Source organism: Plecotus auritus (assembly GCF_963455305.1).
Source record: "Plecotus auritus genome assembly, chromosome: 4".
In the NCBI taxonomy this organism is placed as follows: domain Eukaryota; kingdom Metazoa; phylum Chordata; class Mammalia; order Chiroptera; family Vespertilionidae; genus Plecotus; species Plecotus auritus.
Window position 1 is genome coordinate 66,339,929 of NC_137775.1, and position 14,604 is coordinate 66,354,532.

A 14,604-nucleotide genomic window follows, 5' to 3' on the forward strand; every position below is an offset into this window, starting at 1 on the left:
GGGACCCCTTGAAGGATGTCCTACTGCCGGTTTACAGGGATCGGGCCTAAACTGACAGTCGGACATCCCTCTTGCAATCCGGGACTGCTGGCTCCTAACCGCTCACCTGCCTGCCTGATTACCCCTAACCACTCTGCCTGCCAGCCTGCTCACCCCCAACTGCCCCCCCCCACTGCTGCCTGCTTGCCCCCACCTTCCCTCTCCACTGGCCTGCTCGCCCCCAACTGCCCCCCTGCTGGCCTGCTCACTCCAAACTGCCCCCCCCCACCGCTGTCCTGATCACCTCCAACTGACCCCCCACTGACCACCTGCTCACCCCCAACTGGCTCCCTTGCTGGTCTGCTTACCCCCAACGGCCCCACCCCCACCAGCCTGATCACCTACAAATGCCCTCCCCTCTTGGCCTCTAACCACCTCTACTTGGCCACGCCACCATGCTTTGTCCAGAAGAACATCCGGAAGGTCTCCTGGAAGGTCTCCCAGTCTAATTAGCATATTACCCTTTTATTAGTATAGATAGAGGCCTGGTGCACGGGTGGGGGCCAGCTGGTTTGCCCTGAAGGGTGTCCCGGATCAGGGTGGGGGATCCCTTGGAGTGTGGGGTAGCCTGAGCGAGGGGTCTGTGGTGGTTTGCAGGCTGGCCATGCCCCCATGGGGTAAAAGTCCCCACTGGGGGGGCCTGGCCAGCCTGGATGAGGGGCTGAGAGCTGTTTTCAGACTGGCCACACCCCCTTCGGTGTGGGGGTCCCCACTGGGGTGCCTGGCCAGTTGCAGGCTGGCCAAGCCCCCCAGCGGGGACCCTCACCCCAAGGGGGTGTGGCCAGCCTGGGTGAGGGGCTGAGGGCTGTTTTCAGGCTGGCCACACCCCCTTCAGGGTGGGGGTCCCTGCTGGGGTGCCTGGCCAGCCTGGGTGAGGGGCTGATGGCTATTTGCAGGCTGGACAGAGCCCCTTCAGGGTGGGGATCCCCACTGGGGTGCCTGGCCAGTCTGGGTGAGGGGCTGATGGCTGTTTGCAGGCTGGCCATGCTCCCCAGCGACCCAAGCTCCCAGCCCCTCCTTTTTTTCTTTTTCTCTTTTTTTCAGCGCCTCCTTGAGCGGAGGCCAGGGCCGGCTGGAAGCAGGTATTGGGATTTATTTCTCTTCTATAATTGAAACTTTGTAGCCTTGAACGGAGGCCAGGGCCAGCCAGGGTGGACAGGAAGCTTGGCTTCCTCCATCGCCGGGGGCAACCCAAGCCTCCTGCTCGCTCCAGCTCTGTGGCCACCGCTGTATTTGTTGGTTAATTTGCATACTTGCTCTGATTGACTGGTGGGCATAGCAGAGGTATGGTCAATTTGCATGTTTCTCTTTTATTAGATAGGATAATTAAGTCTGAATATAATATTCTTAGGAGGAATTAAATTAGACTTCTGTGTGAGTCACCAAAACCACAATTTCTTTTTGCCTCAGGATCCAGCTTTTTATTCTGCAGTGTTTTCTGCTTTATGAACTTCATTCCAGTGGATTTCTATGGACCTTTTACCAACAAATAGTTCTATCCAAGGCCATCATAAGGCAGCAATGTGGTGCTATTGGTGTTGCTGGAAGCTCACTGTTCTTATATGGAATATGAATATCAAGTGGTTGATACCTTATCCTAAAGTGATGAGGTTGGTTCTCATTTAAAAAATAAAAATTTTTTTTATTGATTTCAGAGAGGAAGGGAGAGGGAGAGAGATAGAAACATCAATGATGAAAGAGAAACATTGATTGGCTGCCTCCTGCACGCCCCACACTGGGGATCAAGGCTGCAACCGAGAGGCATATGCCCTGACCAGGAATCGAATCGTGACCTCCTGGTTCATACCACTGAGCCACGCTGGCTGGGCTCATTTCTTAAAATATAGTTAGCTCAAACTGATGCACACAAAGTTCCAAAGCCAGTAAATCGACAACTCCATAATGATTGATAAAGCCAAGAGGCTCCAAATGTTCTTTTAGCTACAAGGAAAGGAGAAGAGAACTATCAAGGTGACATGGGAACTCAGCACTCTATCAGATAGACCAATAAAACACTTTATCAAAGTGCAAATGCATAACAAGACAGAGAAAACTGACAGTTCTATAATAAACTTATATTAAAAGAAGATAAACTTGAGAAATGGTAAAGCCTGGAAATGGTGAAGACAGAGGAGACTCAGGAACCGATCCCCAGATTGTAAAGAAAATGCTCAAGATTCTCAGACTTAACAAAAACGATTCTCAGACTTAATTGCTATTGTGACAAAGTTAAATCATTCTTCGATATTTCCTGTGATGGTAATAGAGAATGGAGACCCAACGTGAACTGAAGAAAAAAGATTAAATGCCAAAACATTTGGAACCCCCGCTTCATTCAAACTGTGGCCATTGGAATTATGGAGGCAGAGAAGATATTGATTTCCACAGAGGCAAAGTCAACCATGGCCATGATGTTCCCAAGATTTAGTGGCAGATTCATCTATTCAAAGTTGTGGGGGCAAAAAGTTTACAGATTCTTGAATAGAGGCAAGACAATAGGTTACTACATAGTCTACAAGTCTTGGAGAATTTCTAGCTCTTCATTTCCTAAAAAATGACCTCAATCTTTGAAAAAAAAAGAACACCAACAAACCACTGAAATTTACTATACAGTAGACACCAGCACTTTTCTCTCCCTGCTCTGTTTCAAAGGTTGTAAGCAGTTAATACTGGATTGTTCTCATAAGAACTGTCATTTTCAAGTTTTAAGAAATATTATGGCTTGGTTTTTTGTGTGTGCTTCTTTAAAGTATATTTTTATGGATTCCAGACAGGAAGGAAGAGGGAGAGAAAGAAATATCGATGAGAAACATCATGGATTGGCTGCCTCCTGCACGCCCCCTACTGAGAACCAAGCCTGCAACCCGGGCATGTGCCCTGACTGGAAATTAAATCTTTCTTTAAAAATATATTTTATTGCCCTGACCGGTTTGGCTCAGTGGATAGAGCATCGGCCTGCAGACTGAAGAGTCCCAGGTTCGATTCCGGTCAAGGGCATGTACCTTGGTTGCGGGCACATCCCCAGTGGGAGGTGTGCAGGAGGCAGCTGATCGATGTTTCTCTCTCATTGATGTTTCTAACTCTCTATCCCTCGCCCTTCCTCTCTGTAAAAAATCAATAAAATATATTAAAAAAAAAAAATATATATATATATATATTATTGATTTTTTTACAGAGAGGAAGGGAAAGGGATAGTTAGAAACATTGAGGAGAGAGAAAGATCGATCAGCTGCCTCCTGCACACTCCCCACTGGGTATGTGCCCGCAACCAAGGTACATGCCCTTGACCGGAATCGAACCTGGACCCTTGAGTCTGCAGGCCGACGCTCTATCCACTGAGCCAAACCAGTTAGGGCTGGAAATTAAATCTTGACCTCCTGGTTCATAGGTCAACCACTGAGCAACACTGGCCAGGCTGGCATGTATTTTTTTGTTCGTTTTTGCTACTTAAGGCTGTAGTTTCAGATGGCCTCAAGGTAGCTGTTAACTTGGGACAAGGCAGAATATCTAAACATCCCAATTTGCCTAGGAATATACCAATTTTTAGCACTGGAAGTCAAAAATAATGACTGTTTATGCTGTTATTTACACCTTTGAAACAAATTACAAATTGTGTGGCCTACCTTGTTCTTTTTAGCCTCCTAAACTGTCCAGAAATTAGAAACTTTTGGATCTCATAAGAACTGTCATTTTCAAGTTTTAAGAAATATTATGACTTTGTTGAATTAAAAAAACAAACAAACATGGATTTGAGAGGAAAGATGGCTGTGTAGATTAAAGACAGCTGCATATTCTTTGCCACTCTTCCCCTTGAATGGTGGACTCCAATTCCCCTCCCCTTAAATCTGGTCTGGCTCTGTGACATTTTGGCCAACAGAATATGGCAGAAGTAATACTGTATAACTTTTGGGGTTGGGTGTTAAGAGATCTGCTTTTGCTTTCTTGAGTTCTGTTTATCAACAAATGATAAATCCTCATAATCCCCTGTTATTTTGCCTTTTCTTGTCCAACCCTCCTCCCAAAGGTAAAGTAGATAAGAGGAAGTATGCAGAAGCAAAGGGACTATAAGGGAGAGAGAAAGGAAATGCTGAAGGAGGTTAGGTCTATAAATCAGGTCCCAAGTTCCAATTCCAATTTCCCCACTAACTTGCTATGGGTCACAAAACAGAGAATCCACTAATACCTAGAAAAAAAGAAAGGTAGTAAGTAAAAGAAAAACAATACAACTAGAATTCAAATGAAAGCAGCAGCAAGATGGAAGAGAAGGAAAGCAAGAGAAAGTTCTTTTCTTACCTGCAAAGAATACAAATATAGTAATACCAAGTGACATACAGTGCTTAGAATTATGACTCGAATTGTTCTAAAAATTTAATATATATTAAGACATTTACCAGTAATCTTCATGGTAACCTTATGAGGTAATTACCATTATTATCCTTGTTTTACACATATGAAAACACAGAGGTTAAATAATCTATCCAAGATCACACAGCTAGTAAGTAGTAGAGTTAGATGTTTAATTCCAGCATTCTGGTCTCTGAGTTCATGTTCTCAATGAATTTCTATGAAAATCACTTCCATTTCAAGTGAGTTTCTACTCTACTGTTCCATGTGCATACAAGAAATCAAGTGATAAGTAGAATTTATAAATTCAACTGGGATGAAACCAGGAAATACATATACTTATGTAAGTAGTAAATAAGGAATGACACCATGATGTAGTTTTTAAAAGTGGTGTAATCAGAGACACTGAAGCATGGAACAGACTGATGAATTTAAGAGGGAAGGCGAAGAGTGAGGGGCAGTGCTCAAGAAGAGTTTAGCCAAAGAACTTATGGACAGGAGACGAGTGGAAGGGGTCAATGATGGGGAAAAAGGACATGTGTAATACTTTTAACAATAAGGATAAATTAAAAATTAAAGTGGTGCAATCAAAAGAAAAATGAGCAGGGCTAAATGGAGAACTTTGTGGCGTGTTCCCCTGGGCAGACTGAAACTAAAGACTTTGTACATATTCATGGAATACTGATCATCTAGGACAGTGGTCGGCAAACCACTGCTGCTCTGTTGACTAATGAGTTTGCCGACCACTGATCTAGGAGAAATTGTGCTTTAGTTAAGAGGTATTGTGAAGTATTTACTGTCCCCAGTAAAAGTGGCAAACTAATGGAGTTGAACTACAATTATATGTATTTATAACCAATTAAGTATGGCTAAGTATGGCTTAGGGGAAATGGAAGACACTTCTCATTTGGAGATAAAAGCAATTTTGCTGGTACAGAGGACAATACTGGTACTGCAGTCTTTTCAGCCTACTGGGCAAAGTCCACAAAGGAAGATGGGCCCAGAATAAATAGGAAAACAAAGAGGTGTGGGTGTGTGTATCCTATATAATAAAAAGCTAATATGCTAATTAGACCAGACAGCAGAATGACCTTCCGGAACGACCAGTGGGTGGGGCCGCAGGCCCACGAGGCAGCCCTTGCACGAATTTCGTGCATGGGGCTTCTAGTCCTATATAATCCTATATAATCAAGAAATAATATACAAATTAACCCTCATGCCCTCACAAGATGGCTGCCTATGACCAGGCCGGCAGGGGGGTTAGTGAGGGATGACCAAATGACTGAACAAGCAGGTTGCGTGGGGCAACCAGGTGGGCGGGGGGGGGGGGGGGGGAGTTAGGGGCTACCAGGCCGGTGGGGGGGGGGCCGTAGAGTTGGGGGCAGGGGGGGCAGTTAGAGGCGACTAGGCAGGCAAGTAGGTGAGCATTTAGGAGCCAGTGGTCGAGGATTGAGAGAGGGATCCCAGATTAGAGAGGGTGCAGGCTGGGCTGAGGGGACATCCCCCAATCCCCATGCACACATGCACTTGGCCTCTAGTATATGAATAAAAGGGAAAGCAAAAAAAAAAAAAAAAAAAAAAGGAAGAAAATATTGCTGAGCAATTATTTGGTAAAAGAAAAAAGGAAAAGGGAAAGCAAACTATATATGAACAAGTGCAGCATAAAAAAAAAACAAATGTGAGAGAAAGTAAACTTGTTAAGAGGTTCCACAGAGGAGAGAAGGGGAAAATATCAAAAGAAAGGTTATAAGAACAAGCTAACTAACATCACTTCTGCCCTATACTGCAACAGTTTCCTAACTAGTCTCGCTGATAATCTCTTGCTCCTCTCTAAAGTTTTCTCTATGTGGTAGCCAATGACCTTTTTAAAAAAACAAACCTGATAATGACACCTCCATTGTACCACTCTCCTTGCTAGCACCACACTGTCCTCCTTTTAAGTTTCCTAAACATGTCATTTAGTACTAAATATCCTGTCGGTGATTCAAGGAAGAAAGCAGTTGAGGAACTTCAGAAGAGTCAAGAAAAATCAAGTTCTGTATTTAATTACTGGATGCAATCTTCCAACAATGTTAATATTGCAAGTTTTGTAGTTAGTTAAGAGATTGCTATGAGAGGAAAACCATATACAGACGGTGAATACATAAAAAGTTGTTTTATAAATGCATCCGAAGAGCTATTTCAGGATTTTAAGAACAAAGCAGATATTCTAAAAAAAAATTAAGAGTTACCACTGTCTGCTAAAACAGTGAAAGATAGAACAGTCAAAATGTCTTAAATATAACTGACCAGCTAAGTCGGAGATCTTAAATTGGTTTCAGCTTTATCAATAGCAGTTGACGAGTCTTGTGACATAAATGATACAGCGCAAGTTTCACTTTTTGTACGATTTATTTCATCTACAGGTCCTAAAGAAGAACTTTTAGGATTATTGCCACTCAAAGGTCAAACATGTGGAGAGGATATAGCAAATGCTGTAATTGAGTGCATTGAAAAACATCATATTCCACTCGATAAAATTTGTACGATTTATTTCATCTACAGGTCCTAAAGAAGAACTTTTAGGATTATTGCCACTCAAAGGTCAAACATGTGGAGAGGATACAGCAAATGCTGTAATTGAAAAACATCATATTCCACTCGATAAAATTGTCTCAATTTCAACAGATGGGGCGAAAAGTATGACCAGCATTAGAAACGGGTTGTTGCTATTTTGAAAGAAAAAATTAATCACGAGATACTTACTTACACTGCATCATTCATCAAGAAGCGCTTTGTGCGCAGACATTTCCAGAAGAAATTTGTAAAGTTATGGAATTGGTGATTAACATTGTCAACTCCATTATAGCTAAAGCAATCATCGCCAATTTAAAGAATTATTAGTTGAAATGGAGGGTGAGTACGCAGATCTGCTGCTGCATAACAAGGTACGTTGGTTATCAAGAGGAAACGTTTTGAAACGTTTCGCTTCCTTATTAACAGAAATTAAAGCATTTCTCCTTGAGAAGGGTGTTCACTATCCAGAACTAACGAACGATCAGTGGATCCAAAAACTTTATTTCATGGTAGACGTTACGTCTCATCTAAATCAGCTTAATCATAAACTACAGGGGAAAGGAAACACAATTTTTTCGAGGTTAGAAAAAGTTATTTCATTCGAAAACAAATTATCTCTTTTTGCTCAAGATTTTGAAAGAGAAACTTTGATTCACTTTCCAAGCCTGCTGAAACATCGCCAAGGAAATAATTCTGATATTGACATTTGCTATTTCAAAACAACACTTTCAAATATGAGGGAAGCTTTTCTCAACAGGTTTCAGGAATTCAAAAACAGCAAAGCGACATTAGACTTTATTAAAAAACCTCTTAATGCTACTGTAACAGAATTAAATTTTTCTCCCTTTAATATTGACATTGGCAACTTTGAAATGTAATTGCTGGATTTAAAAAACAAAGAACTGTGGAGCTCGAAATTTGAACGTCTTTGTGCTGATATAGAAATACTGGAGAAAAACAAATGTGAACTTAGTTCACAGCACAAGTGGTCTGCTTTGAAAGACCTGGAGAAAGAAGATATGTTGATTTTTAACACCTGGAATAGTATTCCTGACTCATATAATCAACAGAAAAAACTAGTGTTTGCTGTTCTTTCCTTATTTGGTTCTACATATTTATGCGAACAATCATTTTCAAGCATGAACCTTATCAAGAGTAAATTGAGAAGTCGTCCTACTGATGAGAACTTGGAATCGTGCATAAAATTAAAAACAACAACATACAAACCTGACTTACCCAAACTTTCCAAGGAGATGCAAGGCCATTGTTCACATTTGTGTTTGTCAGTCATTGTCATGATTTAATTTTATGGATATTGTAAGGTAAATTGTAAGGAATTTAATTTTATAAATAAATATCGTTATTAAGTATGATATCAAGTTTTATTCAACGTACCTATAGTTTAACTAAGACTTAAAACTTTAAGTTTATTAAGTTAATTTTAGGGAACGTTGTGGAGTGAAAGAAGATGTAGTGTCGAGGATTGAGAAAGGTATGTTGAGATGGTTTGGACACATAGAGATGATGAATGAAAGGAGATAGACGAAACAATTATACAAGACAAGTGTGGATGGGAGAGTTGGAAGGGGTCGACCCAGCGAACGTACCTCAATCAGGCTGAGGACGTTTTTAGCAAAGGCTAGCTTAGGAGTACCCTAATTAAGTTAATAACAATGTACCTACCTATATAGTTTAAGTTTAAAAAAGTTGGCTCTCAAAAGAAATTTCCATCGTTATACTGTTGATATTTGGCTCTGTTGACTAATGAGTTTGCCGACCACTGCCTTATGAGAATGCTGAAGGAGACATGACTACACTCAAATTTATCACCTGGACATTCATAGACCTTTAAGTTAGAATAAACTAAAAGCAATAGTTTGAAATTCACATCTGCCCAGTATCTGTTGGCTTTATTTGTGCTATTTCTTTTTAAAATATACATATATTTTATTTATTTGAGAAGGGAGGGAGAAAGTGAGAGAGAGAGATGATGATGAAAATCACTGACAGATCAAGCTTGCAACCCCGGCATGTGCCCTGACTGGGAATTGAACTGTGACCTCCTGGTTCATAGATCACAGCTCAACCACTGAGCCACACCAGCCTGGCTATTTGTGCTCTTTCTATCCCATGTTCATATAGTCAAAACTTAAACTGAATCAAAAGCATATAGAAGCCCAAAACTTAACACAACATAAAAGTACAATCATCTGCATACAGAATATAGTAAGCAACGGTAAGACATCTTTTGAGGTACCAATACCGAAACAAAAAATGATGCAACACAAGCTGCAACACTATCAGCCTCCAACAGGCACCTATTCTGCTCAAAATAGAATAGAGATAGAATGGAGATAATATTAAATGAACCCAGAAAAACTTGCACACTTTCCACATCTTCTTACTAAGAATTTCATATTAAATTCGCATCACTTTCAGGTAAAGGGTGGCTTCATAGCAGGGTAAGATTCCTTTTGTTCTGCTATACACGCATGGAAGAATTAAGCAAATTAAGATTTCTTCTCCCACCTACATCTATTAGGCCCTTTTCAGAAGTTCATTAGACTAAGGTGGAGTAGCTACTACTGTTTCCAGGCCTTGTTAATGAAACCATAAACAAGGCTTACCCATCCCTCAACACCCTCTTAAAGAACCTGTTACCACAGTTAGGTACTTCCTTAATTTAGAAATGTTTCTAATTAGTTATTTTTTAAAAAGTATTACTTACATTGCATATGAAAATCATCTTGCCAATTACCCAACTTTGTAACCATCCCTGCCACAAGCAGATACATCCATCTTCCTAAACATTGTGTGCACCCAATTACCAGTGTAAAGCCATAATCAATCTAAGCAAAGTTCTTTGTCCACCACCACAATGAATTTAGCTGTGTTTTGGGGGCCCTTATAAGGGCAAAGAGCCAATACTGTTCCCCATTCCCACCATTCCCAACAATAACTAACATACAGCTTTTCTGAAGACTAGTGTTAATCCACCTACAGCAAATGTGTCACGTTCCCTCACAAGTGATCAAAAATGGAAACATCCAAACTTTGTCTATTAGCTTTGGTGACTGCCCCAAAATTGAGATTGTGAATCTCATTCTTTCTCTAAATAAATTACGCTGTAAGGTATCTTCAGCAAAACACATTTTGTAAGAATACCAGAGAAGGCCAGGCCTAATCTGAATGCTGGCTGCGAAAGGAAGCTTGAAGCTTTGCGAAAGGAAGGCGGAGGACACAAAACGCTCAGGAAGACGACCTCTCCCCTCCCTACTCGGGCTGGATCCCAGTCTCACCAACCGTAGCCATTTGGAACTTTCCACCAACACCCAACGAGACCTGAACGCAGTCGGCTCTCATCCCCTAGGCCTCCATCAAAAAATCCAAAAATGTGACACTTTCGCGTGCAACTCGGGTTCGCAGCCGATCCATCCGCCCTCACGCCCGGCCCAGCCCGGCCCAAGACCCTCGAACCCACGGCCTCGAACCCACGGCCTCGAGCCCGGCGCCCTCGCAGCCCATTCCCTCCCTGACATCGCCCCGGCGGCCCCCACCCCCGCGCCTCCACCACCCCCTGAACCTACCCAGCGCGAACAATCGAATATCTGGGGGTCAGAGGCCATATGTTCCCGTATTTCCCCACCCCAGCCTCGCAAGGGCAGACATGGATGTACCTTCCAGAAAAGCAATCTCCCCGGAGCTGCCGCCGCTCTTGCCAGCCGCCATCTTCCTCCTCCCACGCCGCCTCCGCCTTAATCCATGGCCCTCACCGCCGCCGCGCTCGCCGGGCTGGGGGGCCGCGCCGCAGGGGGGAAACCGCTGCAGGGTGGCGGGCCTGCGCTGGGCCGTCGGGCGGTCGCCGCTCCGCGTTCGGACGGGCCTACACAAAGGCCGGCGCTCGGGCCTAGCCGCGCCGAGGTTCTCCTCAGGCGCCTCCGGGGCGCTGAGCGCGGCGGCGACGACGGCGGCGCTTCCCAGGCCCGGCTCCTCTCGGCCCACGACTCCCCATCCACCGCCCCCACAGGCCGCCTGAGAAGCCTCCCCGCGCCGCGGGTCCCAGGAAGAGAGCTGGAAGGCGGGCACTCTCACGCCACCCCTCGGCCCGGGCCGTAAAAATGGCCGCGCTCGGCGGCGAGGCCTCTGCTATCGTCAGGCGCCCAGGCGCGCCTCGCCCCTCCTGCAGCTGCCGCCGCCGCCGCCGCTACGGCCGTCCGCCCACCCCGCCCAGGTGTGAATGCATCAGCGGAGGCCTCTGCGACTGTCCATGTGGACGGGGTGGGTCTCTGCCCACGCCTCGCGTCCGTCGCCACAGCAGCCGAGCCGCCGCCGCTGCTCCTCCCCCACGGGCGCCGGAGCTGCCGCCCGCGCCCGCGCCCGCGCCCGCCCCCGCCGCTCCCGCTCCGGCTCTCGCGCCCGCGCCCGCCCCCGCGCCGCTCCCCTCAGCAGCCCAACCCGGCCGCGCGCGGAGCACCGACTGTGGAGCCCAGCGCCGGCTCCCCGTGGGGCTTGCCCTCGTGGCGCCGGCTCGGCCCGGACGAGTTTAGCCCGGCGGCAGCCCGGGTGCGTGAGCGCCTTCCCCGAGCAGGCCGCGAGGAGCGTGGCTCCGGTGGCACCACCACCGCCCATGAAATGTGAAAAGTTCATGCCTCTGAGGAGGCCTGGGCGTGTGACCCATGACCAACCTACCGAAAAAGGGAGCGGGAGGTACTGCAATCCCAAGTTCAGAAAATGATTGGTGGTCTCCATTCATTTCTAAAGACGTTTTCCAATTAATTCATCAGAGAAGATTCTACCGTACGCTTCGGGGGACAGTGTTGAAAAATAAATAAAGGCCTGTGTTTGATGTCCCCGAGACTCCAAAACCTACCTTACAAGTCAGGCCGGTAATTAACGGCGGGTGACTACGTCGTGTTCGTGTTTCTTTTCCTTTCTTTGTTATTTCATTTTACTTCATTTCTTATTTATGAAAATAAGACATGATCAATAACGAAAATCTGGAAAATACAACAAATGGAAAGACGTCCTGCATGAGGCAAGGAAACGGATTCCCTGCTGGCGCTTGCAGAAGGCAGCCGCAGTGATGTGGCCCAGGACACAGATGCACTTCTGACCTTTCGGAACTGTAACTAATCATTTTTGTTAAGTTGCTAAGTTACTAATTTGTTTCTGCAGCCATAGAAAGCTAATACGCATGAAACAAGGTGGAGTTATAGAAAAGATGTATTTTAAGCAATGTAAAGTAGTATCTTTCAGACAAAGTCATGGCTTTGCTTATTAATTTCACCTAATCTCTGTGGAACTCCATAATTCCAAGCTTTAAAGAGAAGGTGGATCAAACCAATGGTTCTCAAACTTTAACCTATGGCAAAATCGCCTGGGAAGGCTTGTTAAAACAGATTGCTCGGCCATAGCCGGTTTGGCTCAGTGGATAGAGCAACTGCCTGTGGACTCAAGGGTCCCAGGTTCGATTCCCGTCAGGGACATGTACCTCCGTTGCGGACACACACCCAGTAGAGAGTGTGCAGGAGGCAGCTGATTGCTGTTTCTCTCTCATTGTGTTTCTAACTCTCTATCCCTCTCCCTTCCTCCCTGTAAAAATCAAACTGTATTAAAAACAACAACAAAACAGATTGCTCAGCCCCACTCCTAGAGTTTCAGTGGCTCTGGAGTGGGCTTGAGAATTTGCATTTTTTCAGTTTCCAGGTGATCCAAATGCGACTTGCTGATCAGGGGACCACACTATCAAAACCACTAGATTTGGGGTGGGGTGGGAACCGGGGTGTGTGGATTGGAAGGGGTCAGTGGGGGGTGGGAAGGGGAACATATGTAATACTTTCAACAATAAAGAATTCTTTTTTTTTTAAATATATTTTATTGATTTTTTACAGAGAGGAAGGAAGAGGGATAGATAGTCAGAAACATTGATGAGAGAGAAACATCGATCAGCTGCCTCCTGCACACCTCCCACTGGGGATGTGCCCGCAACCAAGTTACATGCCCTTGACCGGAATCGAACCTGGGACCTTTTAGTCCGCAGGCCGACGCTCTATCCACTGAGCCAAACCGGTTTTGGCTAAAGAATTCTTTAAAAAAAAACAAAAAAACACTAGATTAAACAATCTCTGAATTTCTTTCCAGTTCAGTTATTATTCTATAAACTTGCAATTACAAGCAAAATTACCATTGTTCATATTTGACTATAAGATTAAAGATATTTTCATCTAGTAAAATAATGCTTTTTCTCTAAAAAAAAATGTATTTGCTAAAACCACTGTCCTTTTATATGAATGTGATAAACTAAGAATTGATAGTATCACATATTCAGGGCCTTGCCTAGAAAACTTTGAATTTAGGACATGTCCCTAAAACTGAGATGATCCTATATAATAAAGAGGTAATATGCAAATTGACCATCACTCCAACACACAAGATGGCTGCCCCATGTGGACACAAGATAGCTGCCACAAGATGGCCAGCAGGGGAGGGCAGTTAAGGGCGACCGGGCCAACAGAAGAGGGCACTTAGGGGCAACCGGGCCAGCAGAGGAGGGCAGTTGGGGGCAACCAGGCCTGCAGGGAAGGGCAGTTAGGGGCGATCGGACCTGCAGAGGAGGGCAGTTGGGGTGATCAGGCCAGCAGGGGAGGGCAGTTGGGAGGGGCCAGGCCTGCAGGGTAGGGCAGTTAGGGGCAATTGGGCCGGCAGGGGAGCAGTTAAGCGTCAATCAAGCTGGCAGGGGAGTGGTTAGGGGGTGATCAGACTGGCAGGCAGAAGTGGTTAGGGGCAATCAGGCAGGCAGGCGAGCAGTTGGGAGCCAGCAGTCCTGGATTGTGAGAGGGCAGTCGGACATTGATCGGGCCTAAATGGGCAGTCGGACATCCCTTGAAGGGTCCCAGATTGGAGAGGGTGCAGGCTGGGCTGAGGGACACCCCCCGCCCCGTGCACGAATTTTATGCACCGGGCCTCTAGTATATATGTACCACATATATATGTGTGTGTGTATGTGTGTGTGTATATTTTTTTTAGTATATTTACAAATACTTAATAGCCCTTCTTTATACATACATTTTTGAAGCTCAGAGATGTTACTGAAAATGTCCCTGAATTTTAGTAATATGACTAATTATAAAACCAATTTTAAAAAATTATAGTCAGACATCAGCTAACTTTTAGTTGTCATATTAAACACAATTTAATTCTGGCATAAAAAATATAATGGAGAAAAGTTCATTATTTTATATTCGAATGGATGGGTAATTACAGTGGATAGAATAAGCTTCTTTATTTTTTCTAATTATTTTATTAAAATTTGGAAAAAACAAAACAGGGTTCTGCCAACCAAATTCTAACCCTAATGCCATATCTTCTCCAGGTCCTTTTACTTACTCCGGTCCCTGGACCTACTTCCCTTGCACACTCAGTAATTCAAACATCCCATCGCCAACCACAGCCACGATGACTATTTTCAATCTCATTGTAATCCCCAAACCTTGGCTCCTCTATTTTCTCTCTTACCTTTAGTTCTCTCCCCACCTAATTGTGTTTCTCCCCATCTAGTTTAGATTCCATAGTACATTATTACATTTATTCTTTCTTGATTATATGCTCAACTTCCTTGACGTTCTATCCTTTTCCTGCTCTCCTAAAATCCTCAACCTGAATAAG

General features: G+C 44.6%; 1 protein-coding gene across 10 annotated transcripts in view; it reads right to left on the reverse strand.

Annotated features, from left to right (window-relative positions):
* The window catches only part of SENP6 (SUMO specific peptidase 6), a 116,375-nt gene extending 105,061 nt beyond the window's left edge, over window positions 1-11,314 (reverse strand). For 5 of the 10 annotated variants that reach the window (XM_080664679.1, XM_080664681.1, XM_080664678.1 and 2 more), the window contains exon 1: window positions 10,617-11,314. In XM_080664679.1, coding sequence (XP_080520805.1) covers window positions 10,617-10,668 — 52 coding nt within the window. In that variant the 5' untranslated portion in view covers window positions 10,669-11,314. The remainder of the gene's footprint in view (window positions 1-10,616) is intronic. The other 5 variants (XM_080664677.1, XM_080664683.1, XM_080664685.1 and 2 more) reach the window with 2 other exon arrangements.
* Between the last annotated feature and the right edge of the window lie 3,290 nt (window positions 11,315-14,604).